Below are 15,848 nucleotides of genomic sequence, written 5' to 3'. Positions count from 1 at the left end.
TTAATTAGTCTTGTATGCATGCATCATGTATGTTTGTTTTTATCTAAATTTTATCTTAGTTCATTTGTATATTTTGGAGATTAGTATGATATCCATTTTTACTGAACTAGTACACATTTTGTTTATGGGACACTTGTAGTCCGCTACTAGGTACAGGATTTTCTCGCAGTGTTGAAGACCAATTACTTTCATTTCTGTGTTTAAATGTTGAATGCAAATTAAAATGGTCAGAATATGAAAGAATTGATGTAACCAGGAATGTTTATATAGAAGAACCTTTTTTTTGTCAAATACTTTTCAATTTCTATTATAGTTGACTCTTACTTTGTCGATATAGGCGACGGTAAGGGGGGGGGGGGGGGCTAGGATGAAAAATTGTGTCCTGCCTTATTTTTTAGTTGTAATCTCTGTCCTGCCTTTTTATTTTTCAGGCTATTCGGTCCTGTCTTTTTTTCTTAGCTTATCTTGACTTTTTTACAACAATTGCCATCCTGCCTTTTTTTTTTGCCAAGTTACTCATCCTGCCTTTTTTTTTCAAATTTCATCCTAGCCCCCCCCCCCCCCTTCCCCCCCTCACCCTTTAAAAATCAAATGGTAGCTCCCTAATGAACATCATGTTTCTTTTTATATTCTTTAGTATTTAATAACTGTCACAATAAAATTGATTTCTATAGATATAGTGTTTATAATTAGTATAAACCAACGACAAGACACGTTAATGTCCTCGGGGATGTAATTTACATATACACAATTATTAGCCAATATATTAAGTTTTTTGTATTCATATCACGCCTTATGACAATGCATGTACTAATAATTGCATTATTATTCATAAATCTATGTTTACAATTGTCCAAAACAAAATGGCCGACCATGAGAAAGTACAAAGTTTTGTTAAAATATCTTTGATATTTCAAATATGTGGTTTCCTTATTCTTGTAATAGGATTATCCACTCCATACTGGAGAGCTATACATTTTGAATATGTTGCCGAGTCGAGGAACGAAGTTGGTTTACTGATTCAAGGATTTGACGAAGGACTCTGGAGAAGATGTATTAATAGTATCTGTGCAGATATTGATTTGGCGGGAAGAGGTATGAAGGGATGGTGGGAGTTTAATTATTACTGAAGGTTACACCTTGTTTAAGGTGATCTAAGGTGGCTACATTTTGTGTGTCGGAAGGTTATACTTTGAGTAAATGAATGTTACACATTGTACATGCAAGAAGGGTACACTTTGTGTGAAAGAAAGTTACACTTTCAAAAAGATTGTGTGTAAGAAGGTTACGCTTTGTGTGAAACAATGTTACACTCTGTTTGCAAGAAGGTTATGCTGTCAAGTTTGTGCGAAAGTATGGTTACATTGTGTGTGGAAAGGTTACACTTTGTGTGTACGGAGGTTACATTTTGTATGTAAGACTGGTGCCACATGTGGAGTAGGATCTGCTTGCCCCCAAAGAGCACATGAGATATCCCCCAGTTATTGGTGGGGTTCGTGTAGCTTAATTAGTCTTTAGTTTTCTATGTTGTGTCTTGTGTACTATTTATATAATAGTTCTTGAAAAACTGGTCATTATCGTGATATATGGACTGCCCATAGGACAGTGGTATTGAGTAAGATAGTGATAATGACTGAGCCGAAGGCGAGGTCATTATCGCTGTCGCAGTCAATATCACTGTCCTACGGGCAGTCCATGTATCACGATAATGACCAGTTTTTTCAAGAACTATTATGTTTATTTCATTGAGAAACCATGTTTTGGAAAATTCTCATAAATTCAAAATGCCTACAGCGAACTCGAGTAGTTCTACGATTTCTATGGCAAAGTGTGAAGACCAGTCGTAGTAATACTGCCATTCATTTTAGTGCAATTTTTCAGTATACAAATACTTAATCAAGTTCTTTTTAATTTTATAATTAGCGAAAACATATAATAAACAATTCAACAACTCAAATGTAATATTAAAAACAGGAACATGTTTTATAAAAGGTACATATCTCTAAACAGAGAAGCCACGCCCCACCGGTCATTAACAGAGAAATCACGTCCCAGCGGTCATTATCAGACGAAAACCACGCCCCAACGGTCATTATCAGACGGAAACCACGCCCCACCGGTCATTATCATGTAAAAGTTCGTTAACGACCGGTTTTCTGGTCCGTTTTTTCTGTTAATGACCAATGGAATTTATTACTGAAGTATAATGAATGTCATGTGACCCCTTTTAATCCAATAAGAGAATCTTATTCTCAACCGACATGAAATAATTTTTTTCTTTTTTAGCCATGACGGCGTCAGTCTGTTTTCAAACTATGAGTTCGACTGTCCCTCTAGTATCTTTTGCCCCTCTTTTACACTTTTGTTTTTATCACATGTCTTATTGTTTATTAGCATTTACATTGGCTACCTCTTTCAAATTTCTTATCCTTGATATTTGCGTTTGACGGTGTTCTACACTAGTTTATAATTCAGTTGAAAATAAGAATATGTGGTATGATTGCAAATGAGACAACTACCCATCAGAGTTGACGTTCAGTGAAAGTATGCTATGCAGTAATAAACCAATGTACAGGGATATATATATTGACCTCATACAAAGGCTATATTATTAATTTCGGACCAAGCGTCATTTGATTTTGTTGGAATTTTATATATCATATTGTCTTCTTGACAATAACAAAATATTAGTTGTTATTTGTTTGTTTGTTTGTCATCTAATGTATTTGAAGATTGTTTACGTCAAATCGATCACAGATATCATTTGTTTCAAAACGTTTAAGATCGTTTAAAAATATCCTGAAATTCATTTCATGACGTAACAAAGTATCGGTTTTTAGATATGATGAAAATAACCGTGCAATATGCTTTTTGCTGTGAAATATGCTTTTTGCTTTCCGCCGTTTTTTCTCTACCTTCAGCAATATAGTTTAACATGTGACTATCCATAAACGAATCAAATTTGTTAAAATATACGAATTAATAATATATATATATATATATATATACTACTTTTTCCTTTATTTTTAGATTCAAGTATTCGAAAATTTAGATTATTTCATACAAATTTAATAATAAACAAGAATGTGTCCTCAGTACACGAATGCCCCACTCGCACTTTCATTTTCTATGTTCAGTGGACCGTGACATTGGGATAAAAACTCTAATTTGGCATTAAAATTAGAAAGATCATATCATAGGGAACATGTGTACTAAGTTTGAAGTTGATTGGACTTCAACTTCATCAAAAACTACCCGGTTTACCAAAAGCTTTAACCTGAAGCGGGACAGACGGACGGACGAACGGACGAACGGACGGACGAACGAACGAACGGACGAAGGGACGAACAGACGCACAGACCAGAAAACATAATGCCCCTCTGCTATCGTAGGTGGGGCATAAAAATGAATGTATAAACCTAATGAAAATATATTTAAAAATAGTAGAAATTGCACTATATTTATCGGAATGGAGATGATATAAAATTGAGAATGGAAATGGGGAATGTGCCAAAGAGACAACAACCCGACCATAGAAAAAAACAACAGCAGAAGGTCACCAACAGGTCTTCAATGAAGCGAGAAATTCCCGCACCCGGAGGCGTCCTTCAGGTGGCCCCTAAACAAATATATACTAGTTCAGTGATAATGAACGCCATACTAATTTCCAAATTGTACACAAGAAACTAAAATTAAAATAATACAAGACTAACAAAGGCCAGAGGCTCCTGACTTGGGACAGGCGCAAAAATGCGGCGGGATTTGTGAGATCTCAATCCTCCCCCTATACCTCTAGCCAATGTAGAAAAGTAAACGCATAACTTTTAATCTATAGAGCTTGTAAAAGACTTTAGCATTCGAATATTGATGTTTGAGTGTGATAACACTATGTATACAGTGTATTTAAAATAAAGAGATGTGGTATGATTATCAATTATACGACTATCCACAAAAACCATATGACGTAAATCTTAGCAATCTTAGATTGACGGGCGGTTCTTCAACAATCGACGTAGGGCGACGTAGGCCTTCAACAATGATCAAAACCAATACCGTATAGCAAGCTATCATAAAAGGCGTTGGCGTAACAAAATGTAAAACAATTCAAACGAGTAAACTACAGCCTAATTTATGTACAAACAAACACGAAATGGAGATGAAATATGATACACAGTAACACAAGACTGCATTGTATAATTGCTATTACTGTAATGCAACTGTCGACAAGTTACCATCCAGAAGGGGGAAGTGGATCGTAACCGCCTTGACTAGCGAAGATGATGTCCACATGACCCACTCAATTTTTTTTTTTATATAGATAACGAATTTTCGGATGTATAAACTATAAACTATAATTGTAAATGTACGTTATGTGGCAGCATGTATTGTTATCGCCGTTGCTGGTACATGTAACGTTAAACGACAGAGATGTACTGAAACAAGTTTTAAAAGAGCTATATGAAGAATCCAACCATTTTTTTAAAAGAGGAAAGGGTTGGTTTTTTATTTGGGGGGGGGGGGGACAAGATTAAAGAAGGGGCTCTAATCATATGTCCCATTCAAAAGCATTGATTGTAAAAATGAAGGGTTCCATCCCCTGCCCCCTTTCCCCCTTTTAGATTATCCACTGCTAAACATTTAAGTCGTTCAAATTCAACCTTGTGTGATGGATTTGGAACCTTTTGATGGTAAAATATTATTTCAATATCATATCTCTGACTACTGAGCTGACGGTACCGAAGAGTTTTTTTGAGAAAAGCACCCGAGCCTTATTTTCGCGAAATACTAGTACCTAAAGAAAAAGAGGACAACGAAATGTTATACATCAAATGTAATTTTGCTAGATCATTAAACTGACACTGGTTTATTTTTTCAATTTACATCAATTTACTTATTTCTTTTTTAATAAACGTAAAGGTGTTTAAAATGTCATATAACTGAGTTGTAAATTAACATATTAGTAAGGCGTCAAGCCTACAGAATTTGATTGACAACTACTATGAAAATAACTTTGAATAAAGCAGAATATACATCCGAAATTTATTTAAGAAATAATTGTATATACTTTATAGCTGTTGTTTGTTCTATGGTTCTGTTGTTGTCTCTTTGACACATTCCCCATTTCCATTCTCAATTTTATAAACTATGGGTAGGCATTATATTCGTGATTATTTTTGCCCTAGCGATAGTGATAGTGATAGTGATAGTGATGGATAATAATCAATTACAAAAGAAAGTGCATTATCTACAGCATGCATACAATTCAATAAAAAATATGACTTTCGTATGGGTCTTTTTTTTTTCTTGAAGAATTTTCGTTTATGAATAAGGAGACGAAATTACAAGAAATAAAATCATTTTAATATGCACAAAAGTTAGTAAAACTATAAGCGAGAATCGCATTTAATGAAAAAATTTTGAATATCGTTCCCTGGAAGATACTTAAATGCTGACGACGCATCTGAGCAGTCAACGGTGTAAATGAACAATTGTATTACCGTTCCTTATAACAACTTTTTGTCTAATTTTGTCTAATGCTTAGTCTGTTCCTGTGTGTGTTACATTTTTATGTTGTGTCGTTGTGCTCCTCTTATATTTTATGCGTTTCCCTCAGTTTTAGTTTGTTACCCCGATTTTGTTTTTTTTGTCCATGGATTTACGAGTTTTGAACAGCGGTATACTACTGTTGCCTTTATTTGAATATTCATATTTTATATTTTCAGATTGGATGCAAGCAGTGAGATTTTTCGCCTGTCTCGGTGTTTTGTCATCCTTTATAGCGACTGTATCACTCATCTTGTTTATGCTTATAGAGAAACTATCAGCAAATAAATATCTCTATCTGACCTCGGCTATAGCCTCGTTTATTGTTAGTAAGTATAGTTATACCACCTATGATATAAATATCTCTATCTAACCTCGGCCATAGCCTCGTTTTTTGTTAGTAAGTATAGTTTTAACACTTGTGATATAAATAGCTCTATCAGACCTCGGTATAGCCTCGTTTATTGTTAGAAAGTACAATTTATACCATCTATGATATACTTATCTCTATTAGACCTCGGCTATCGCCTCGTTTATTGTTAGAAAGTACAATTTATAATGTACCAACTATGATACAAATATCTCAATCAGACCTCGGCCATAGCCTCGTTTATTATAAGTAAGTACAGTTTATACCATAAGATATACATATCTCTAACTGACCTCGGCTATATCCTCGTTAATTGTAAGTAAGTACAGTTTATACCATCTATGATCATGATGATATAAATATCTCTATAAGACCTCGGCCATAGCCTCGTTTATTATAAGTAAGTACAGTTTATACCATAAGATATACATATCTCTAACTGACCTCGGCCATAGCCTCGTTTATTATTAGTAAGTACAGTTTATACCATAAGATATACATATCTCTAACTGACCTCGGCCATAGCCTCGTTTATTATAAGTAAGTACAGTTTATACCATAAGATATACATATCTCTAACTGACCTCGGCCATAGCCTCGTTTATTATTAGTAAGTACAGTTTATACCATAAGATATACATATCTCAATCAGACCTCGGCCATAGCCTCGTTTATTATAAGTAAGTACAGTTTATACCATAAGATATACATACATTGTATCTCTAACTGACCTCGGCTATTGCCTGGTTTATTAATAGTAAGTAGAGTTAATACCATCTATGATATAAATATCACTATCAGACCTCGGCTATAGCCTGATTTATTGTTAATAAGTAGTGTTTATACCATAAGATATAAATATCACTATCTGACCTCGGCTATTGTCTCGTTTATTGTTTGTAAGTACAGTTTATACCATAAGATATACATATCTCTATCAGACCTCTGCCATAGCCTCGTTTATTAATAGTAAGTACAGTTTATACCATCTATGATATAAATATCACTATCTGACCTCGGCTATAGCCTCGTGTATTGTTAGTAAGTACAGTTTATACCACCTATGATATAAATATCTCTATCAGACCTCGGCTATAGCCTCGTTTATTGTTAGTAAGTATAGTTTATACCATAAGATATTATACATCTATCAGACCTCGGCTATAGCCTCGTTGATTGTTAGTAATTACAGTTTATACCACCTATGATATACATATCTCTGTAAGACCAAACGACAATGTAACATACAAAGAAACACTGAAGTGCAATAAAAGACCAAAGTACAATGTAACATACACAGAAACGTGTAAGAATGATTCCATGTATGTAATTACAAGAATATGTGGTATGATTGCCCATTAAACACTTCCACTAAAGATCACATGATGAATTCCCAAAAATATTTACATTGTTTTTTCTTCTTCATTACAGCTGGATGTACATTTCTCTCTATTATGATATATGGCGCCATTATAAAAGAGGGACTGGCATGGTCGTTCGTCATGGTGACGGTTAGTGGTGCGGTCCACGTCATTTCCGGTTTACTTCTATTGATTGCGTTTATTACGGGAAGAAAGGACGTTTGACGAATTGAGCGTTTCCAAAAGAGAGAGAGAGACCATACTAGTAACTAAGAACTCTCGAAATGTGTTTAGCGCACAGGGGACTTGTCTCAGATAAAACATTCCTAATATATACCTTACAAATGCCTATGGTTTGGCGCCTGGAATATGTACAGCTGACATGTGATCAATAAAATTATAAAGGACTATGGTTAATCTCATTGTTCGTACACCAAAATACAAATAACGTAACGTCATTGGTTGAATTTCCATTGTTAGAACGTTTTAAACCAATTACAACTTTTTACTGTACGCTTTTGAAAATATTACCCAGAATGCATAAGATTCTAAAACGGCGAATTGCAACATAGGATACTGTGATATAAGTTACATTTTAAATTAAAATATGGAAGTTTTTAACGACCTTGACTGGATATACAGCCCTCGCATGGTCGGCAATCAAAATATATCTCATTTTGAGGTTTAGATGCATTTGTTTGACATATTTTATAATTTGATCCGCCCCAGACAGCGCATCTTATCTACATAAAACTCATCAGTGACGCTCATATAAAAATATTCAGAAGGCCAAAACAAATACAAAGTTGAAGAGCATTGAAAACCCAAAATTCCAAAAGGTTGCGCCGAATACGACTTAGGTTATCTATGCCTGGGATAAGAAAATCATAAGTCGCAACTATATCTGTTCAAATTATCTCGTTTTATTTATGATATCTGTGTCTTTAGAGGGTTAAATATTTTTCCAGGGTCATATATAAGGTTAACTCCTTACATGATAAAGAAGAAAAAAACACTTATCGATATCAATAAAGATACTAACGATTTCTGCAAACAAAACACTTAACCCACCATATCATGCGACTTTTGTATGGGACTTCGTCATTGTTTTTATTATTTCAGATTTTGAAAATAAGACCACCCCGGTTTTTGGTAGGGTATGTTTTGCTAAGTATTCAGTTTTCTATGTTGTGTTTTCTGAATTGTTTTTAATGTTGTGTTTTCTGAATTGTTTTTAATGTTGTGTTTTCCCTTGCTGATGCGTAGTTTGTTTTTATGTGGTTCTGTAACAATACTATCCCAGGTTAAGGGAGAGTTGAGCGCTCACAAACATGTTCTACCCTCCGCATTCTTTATATTCTTATCTCAAGTTAGGAACCTGTAGGTCATTTGTTGTCGTTAAACTTGGTCCCTGTCTGTCACGTGTTTTTCATTATACATTTGGCCGCCTGATTTCACGTTTAAATTGTTACATATTTTTCATGTTTGTAGACGGCCATGCGGTTGCTATAATTGCTTGCATCCACTTTATCGATGTTTGGGTGGATAGTTGAAAATTGGAAATCATAAAAGGGGAGCGAAAGATACCAGAGAGACAGTCAAACTCATAGATCGAAAATGAACTGACAACGCCATGGCTAAAATACAATGTATACATATTTAAATTGTTTTTATATTGTATTTTAACTGACTGGAGTCCTTTCCCTCTGTGCACAGTGAGTCGTGTTATACCACAGCACATAAGAGTTTCTTTTCCTTCAAAATTGTACGAGAAGAGAGTTAATAAATAAAGGTTTGATGCTTATTGTTTGGTACGACAGTCGCGCGTTTCGTGTATATAGACATATAAGCAAAGGGTGTGTTGTATTTCTCCATATGGTATATATGTAGGCTTGGAGGTGCGATGGGGACGCTGGAGTGCGATGTTCTACGCCAAAGTGCGATGGTCCGTACGCTGATGTGCGATGGTCTATTTGACGCAAGATCGCTAGTTTAACCTCATTTCTAGAGACGTTCACTTATCAGTATAAGTAGATTTTTTAATATTTTTTTTTCAAATTCACATTCATTATTGTCTATGGCTGTCCTTAATTCAGTTTCGTACTAAATGAGAGATCACACTCTTAGATTGCCTATACATGTGGATATAATCCTGGAATATCATTGTATCTAGGCCTTTACGTTATATCTCTCATGAGTACCTCGTTTATAACATTTTAATGAAAAGAGTTCGTCTGTAGACCCAAATGAATTGAGAGAATGTCACGCACCATCGTACGTTAACAGAACCTTTTGTAGATTTCCCCTATCCACCAAAATAAATCCTCCCCGTTTCTCGTACACTAGAATTAAAAGTTTATAAGACCCTTATCATATGTCAGTAACTGCTAGTAGTAGTTTTTTAATTAGTTTTCAATTGTCATTTTGCTTATCCTCTAATTTCTTTTGTTACCTATTCTAACATCGGACCGTACTTCTTTTGTTACCTATTCTAACATCGGACCGTACTTCTCTTCCTATTCTAACATCGGACCGTACTTCTCTTCCTATTCTAACATCGTACCGTACTTCTCTTCCTATTCTAACATCGGACCGTACTTCTTTTGTTACCTATTCTAACATCGGACCGTACTTCTCTTCCTATTCTAACATCGGACCGTACTTCTCTTCCTATTCTAACATCGGACCGTACTTCTCTTCCTATTCTAACATCGGACCGTACTTCTTTTGTTACCTATTCTAACATCGGACCGTACTTCTCTTCCTATTCTAACATCGGACCGTACTTCTCTTCCTATTCTAACATCGGACCGTACTTCTCTTCCTATTCTAACATCGGACCGTACTTCTTTTGTTACCTATTCTAACATCGGACCGTACTTCTCTTCCTATTCTAACATCGGACCGTACTTCTCTTCCTATTCTAACATCGGACCGTACTTCTCTTCCTATTCTAACATCGGACCGTACTTCTCTTCCTATTCTAACATCGAACCGTACTTCTCTTCCTATTCTAACATCGGACCGTACTTCTTTTGTTACCTATTCTAACATCGGACCGTACTTCTCTTCCTATTCTAACATCGGACCGTACTTCTCTTCCTATTCTAACATCGGACCGTACTTCTCTTCCTATTCTAACATCGGACCGTACTTCTCTTCCTATTCTAACATCGAACCGTACTTCTCTTCCTATTCTAACATCGGACCGTACTTCTCTTCCTATTCTAACATCGGGCCGTACTTCTCTTCCTATTCTAACATCGGACCGTACTTCTCTTCCTATTCTAACATCGAACCGTACTTCTCTTCCTATCCTAACATCGGGCCGTTCTTCTCTTCCTATTCTAACATCGGACCGTACTTCTCTTCCTATTCAAACATCGAACCGTACTTCTCTTCCTATTCTAACATCGGGCCGTACTTCTCTTCCTATTCTAACATCGGACCGTACTTCTCTTCCTATTCTAACATCGGGCCGTACTTCTCTTTTGTTTCCTATTCTAACATCGGGCCGTACTTCTCTTCCTATTCAAACATCGGACCGTACTTCTCTTCCTATTCTAACATCGAACCGTACTTCTCTTCCTATTCAAACATCGGACCGTACTTCTCTTCCTATTCTAACATCGAACCGTACTTCTCTTCCTATTCTAACATCGGACCGTACTTCTCTTCCTATTCTAACATCGGGCCGTACTTCTCTTCCTATTCAAACATCGGACCGTACTTCTCTTCCTATTCTAACATCGAACCGTACTTCTCTTCCTATTCTAACATCGGACCGTACTTCTCTTCCTATTCTAACATCGGACCGTACTTCTCTTCCTATTCTAACATCGGACCGTACTTCTCTTCCTATTCTAACATCGGACCGTATTTCTCTTAAACTGAATTTTACTGTGTGTATTGGTGTCTTTTGTTACCTATTCTAACATCGGACCGTACTTCTCTTAAACTGAATTTTACTGTGTGTATTGGTGTCTTTTGTTACCTATTCTAACATCGGGCCGTACTTCTCTTAAACTGAATTTTACTGTGTGTATTGGTGTCTTTTGTTACCTATTCTAACATCGGACCGTACTTCTCTTAAACTGAATTTTACTGTGTGTATTGGTGTCTTTTGTTACCTATTCTAACATCGGGCTGTACATTGTACTTCTCTTAAACTGAATTTTACTGTGTGTATTGGTGTCTTTTGTTACCTATTCTAACATCGGGCTGTACATTGTACTTCTCTTAAACTGAATTTTACTGTGTGTATTGGTGTCTTTTGTTACCTATTCTAACATCGGGCTGTACATTGTACTTCTCTTAAACTGAATTTTACTGTGTGTATTGGTGTCTTTTGTTACCTATTCTAACATCGGGCTGTACATTGTACTTCTCTTAAACTGAATTTTACTGTGTGTATTGGTGTCTTTTGTTACCTATTCTAACATCGGGCCGTACTTCTCATAAACTGAATTTTACTGTGTGTATTTGTGTCTTTTCGTTTAATCTACAGTAGCTAGAGGTATAGGGTCACGGAGTTGATTTCTTACTAATCATGTAATTCAATTTTGCGTCTGTCCCAAGTCAGGAGCATCTGGCCTTTGTTGGTATTGTTTGTTTTTAAAGTTTAGTTCATTTTATGTTAAGGAGTTTAGTATGACGTTCAATTACTAGTACACATTTTAGTTTAGAGACCAGTTGAAGGCCGCCTCCAGGGTGTGTTGAAAGCCATTTGGTTGGCTGCGGTTTTTATGCAGTTAAGCTGCATTATGCGAGCACCCTAGATTTGTGTTCTACCCAATAAATCCTGAAATACTTGCCATTGTTATTATCTATCTTGCTATCATGTTATATATAACTAATTGAACACTTTTTTAATACTTTTTATTCTGGATTACAAAAAAAATGACCAGAAAAACCTTAAATGATCGTCGATTTATCCAAAAGTTTTAAAGCTACACATAGGAAGTAGTGCTTATTAAGAATCCTTGTGTAGTTCATTATGACTTGTGCTTTTAGCTAAGATGTCAAAGAACAATTGTATGAAATTTTTAATCGCCGAAAATCTCTTTAACACAAAAGGTTTAGATTTCCCAAATGACAAAAGTCGTAGGAATATTGTTTGTCATCAAAACGCAGTACAACTACGTCAGTAGTCTATTATATAATAAGTTCAACTGTTCATGCTGTTGGCGGCAATTTCAAATTAGAAAAAGAAATTTTCGTAGCTTTTCAATTTGGAGGCAGGTGTGCAAATTAGCGGTGGTCCGAGGTCCGCGATCTTCTACTTTTGCAAGCGGAATTTCGACTAGGATAGTTGGTTTCTAGCTACGCCCGACGTAGTGACCTTACATTTGAAAGAAAATAAGAAATTACTTTGCAAACCTTTTCACCATGTTCACCAAAGTCTCCAATTGAACGAGCTAAAAACTTATTTTTATCATTATTATTCATGACGGCGATGTTAATTTTGTTCAACCGCTAGCTTTATATAGAAAATCGCCGACAAATATTGTATAAATTCGAGTAAAATCGTATCTGATTGACAAAAACAACATTGTAAACACATAACAATGGCGGCCGTGAAGACAAAATTTTACAAAATCGGATCCGATTCCGGAAGCGGATAAGGGTAATTCCGGGTTTGGCGATCATTTGCAAAATAAATCCAAGCAGGTGAAAAATATATCTATGCATGGTAAATGAATATAAACACTAGTATTGTAAACCAAAAGATATAGGTAAAAGAAAGAAAAAGCAGAAAAATATTTTATTCAGAAACTCAAAATTACTTTTTGACAAATTTTAATTTAAAAATCCAATACAACGTGACAGCTGGGAACAGTATATCTAACAATATACATGTTCATGGTCACAGTCTAAATTTTCTTTATAAATGATAAATGATGATAATGCATGTGAGATGCTTTTAAAGTGTAAACATATTACTGCAATTTCGAGGGGTTATTTGATTTTTCTCAATTTTGAAGGGTCAATTAAAGTAGCTGAAAGTTTCATTCTTTATTTTCACAAATAATGCAACTATATTATATATACCGTAATGTAAGTAAATCATATTATATATATAGTTGGCATTCTTTGGGCCACTCTACCCCCTCCCGTTTGATAACTTGGAAACGGTCGAGCTCACCACCCCTAAACCACATGAGGGGCAGATCCAGGATTTTGGGTTAGGAGGGGCGCAAACTTAAATTTTCGCCGAGCAGAGCGAGGCTTAAAAAAAAATTGAGGTAAAATTATCGGAATATTCTTTATTAAGCTGAGAACAACCCATGCTTTGCAAATTTAAGGGGGGGATGCAAGCCCGCAACCCTCCCCCGTCTGAATCCGCCCCTGCATATATTCAAGTATAGGACAATATAATAAATAAAAAATGAAATATAGGGGGAGTCCCTGGAGTTACCCCACCCCTCCTGTTTGAGAACTTGGAAACGGTCGAGATCCACACCCCTTAACCATATATATTTATGTTTGTGACAATATGAAAAATCAAATGAAATATAGGAAGAGTCGCTAGGGGTCACCCCACCCCTTCTGTTTTAGAATTTAAAAACGGTCGAGATCCCCATCCCTAAACCATATATATTCATGTATGGGACAATATAACAAATCAGATGAAAGATAGGGGGAGTCCCTGAGGTCACTGTTCACCCTCCTGTTTGAGAACTTGGAAATGGTCAAGATCCTTACCCCTGAACCATATATACTCATGTATGGGACAATATAACAAATCAAATGAAATATAGGGGAAGTCCCTGTGGTCATCCCAACCCTCCTGTTTGAGAACTTGGAAACGGTCGAGATCCCCACACCAAAACAATATATATTCATGTATGGATCAATATAACTAATTAAATGAAATATAGGGGGAGTCCCTTGGGTCACCCTACCCCTCCTGTTTGAGAACTTGGAAACCAATGAGATCCCCACCCCTAAACCATATATATTCATGTATGGGACGATATAACAAATAAAATGAAATGTAGGGGAAGTCCCTAGGGTCACCCTACCCCCAGTGGCGGATCCAGAAATTTTCATAAGTGGGGCCCACTGACTGACCTAAGAGGGGCCCGCTCCAGTGACGCTTCAGGGATTCCCTATATAAGCAACCAAATATTTTCCCAAAAAGGGGGGGCCCTGCCCCCCTAAATCCTCTGCCTACCCCTACCTGTTTGAGAAATTGAAAACCGTTGAGATCCCCACCCCTAAATTATATATATTCATATGTATGGGACAAAATAACAAATCATTTACATTTATTATGGGCAGGTCAGTCAGACCTCACCCTTGATCCCTGTTGTAGTGAACATTTGTCTGATTCGTGTCTCATAACTTTTGTACTATAGAACACAAACTCAGTTTTCTTTCCAGGGAAACCAGTCCATTCATAGTCTATTACATGTTCATACTAAGTCAAATTGAACTTCTAGCAGTCAAATAAAACCATGGTTAACTACCAAGTAGAACAACTGCAATCATTGGGAACTTGTACCACTGCAGACTCACCATAAAAAAATATACATTGATATATGCATTGCTTTTGAAACCTTGATAACATATAAATTATTTGCCTTAATAAATAAATCATTAGATAAACATGAATGTATTATATATGAATGTTTAATGTTGAGGCAACATTGCCACAGTTTTCATAATTACGGTTGCCTTGGTTTTTGGTTAACTGCCTTCAGCGCTTACAGCGCTTTGATTTTTTTTACTCTTTGGTCGAGTTGTTGTGTCTTTGACACATTCCTCGATTCAGCACAATTTTACATTGACTTATACATCGATAAAAAAAACTTAGCAAATGAGGTTTGTGTAGACCATCGCACTTCAGCGTTACCACCATCGCACTTCGGCGTAGCTATCAACAAGATAGCGTCACAGTGACGACATCGCACTTCGGCGCGATCAAAAACGCACTTTAGCTTCAAACCAGGGGCGTAGCTGAGTTGAAATAAAGTGCAAGCATATATCGCCGAACGGAGCGAGGCGAAAATTTTTTTGGACCATTTTATGATGAAAATGATAAATACCCTATCTGTTTCTTACTATACCATATTTCAAGAAACGATAGTAACATCCTAGTGGGTTTCGTAATTTGGAAACCCGGGAACAGATAAGACACAAAATGACAAGCAAAAACTTTCAACATTGAAAACTAACTACAGATGAAAAACACGGACCCCGAAAAAATGTGGCGACCTGTGGTGCTCCGAAGGTAAGCAGGTCCTGCTTCTTGCAAGACACCCGTGGTGTTTCTCACGAGGGTCATTTTAAAATCAAATGAGAGGTTTCTACGACAATGGTAGAAGGTCATTTGTAACACAGATACCCTAGGTGAATCAATAGTCTTTTGGACGAAATGACAATGGAAATACGAAATCGAACGGCTACTTTTAAGTCTTGACTTATAAGTAAGGGAAATAAATCTAAGATGTTTTCAAGGTGATTTTATTGAGCCTGTATAATTAAATGTTAATACTGCATGTAAGACTTAAACTAAAGTATAGACTAGTTAATATCCAAAGTCCATATATCTATTTTTTGCCAAGGCA

General features: G+C 36.0%; 1 protein-coding gene across 1 annotated transcript; it reads left to right on the top strand.

Moving 5' to 3' along the window:
- Window positions 1–822: 822 nt before the first annotated feature.
- Window positions 823–7,683, top strand: LOC143055019 (uncharacterized). The gene is made up of 3 exons (XM_076228152.1): window positions 823–1,095; window positions 5,724–5,873; window positions 7,346–7,683. The coding sequence occupies exons 1-3, from the start codon at window positions 840–842 to the stop codon at window positions 7,498–7,500; spliced, it is 561 nt and encodes a 186-aa protein (XP_076084267.1). The 5' UTR covers window positions 823–839; the 3' UTR covers window positions 7,501–7,683.
- Window positions 7,684–15,848: the final 8,165 nt, after the last annotated feature.

Source organism: Mytilus galloprovincialis, chromosome 12 (genome assembly GCF_965363235.1).
Source record: "Mytilus galloprovincialis chromosome 12, xbMytGall1.hap1.1, whole genome shotgun sequence".
Lineage (NCBI taxonomy): Eukaryota > Metazoa > Mollusca > Bivalvia > Mytilida > Mytilidae > Mytilus > Mytilus galloprovincialis.
Note: the sequence above shows the minus strand (reverse complement) of the source record. Positions and strands in the feature narration are given on the sequence as shown.

Coding starts and splice junctions, on each gene's coding strand:
- LOC143055019 (XM_076228152.1), top strand. CDS start 840: ATGTTTACAATTGTCCAAAACAAAATGGCCGACCATGAGAAAGTACAA. Junction 1,096..5,723: donor TATTGATTTGGCGGGAAGAG/GTATGAAGGGAT, acceptor TTATATTTTCAG/ATTGGATGCAAGCAGTGAGA. Junction 5,874..7,345: donor TATAGCCTCGTTTATTGTTA/GTAAGTATAGTT, acceptor TCTTCATTACAG/CTGGATGTACATTTCTCTCT.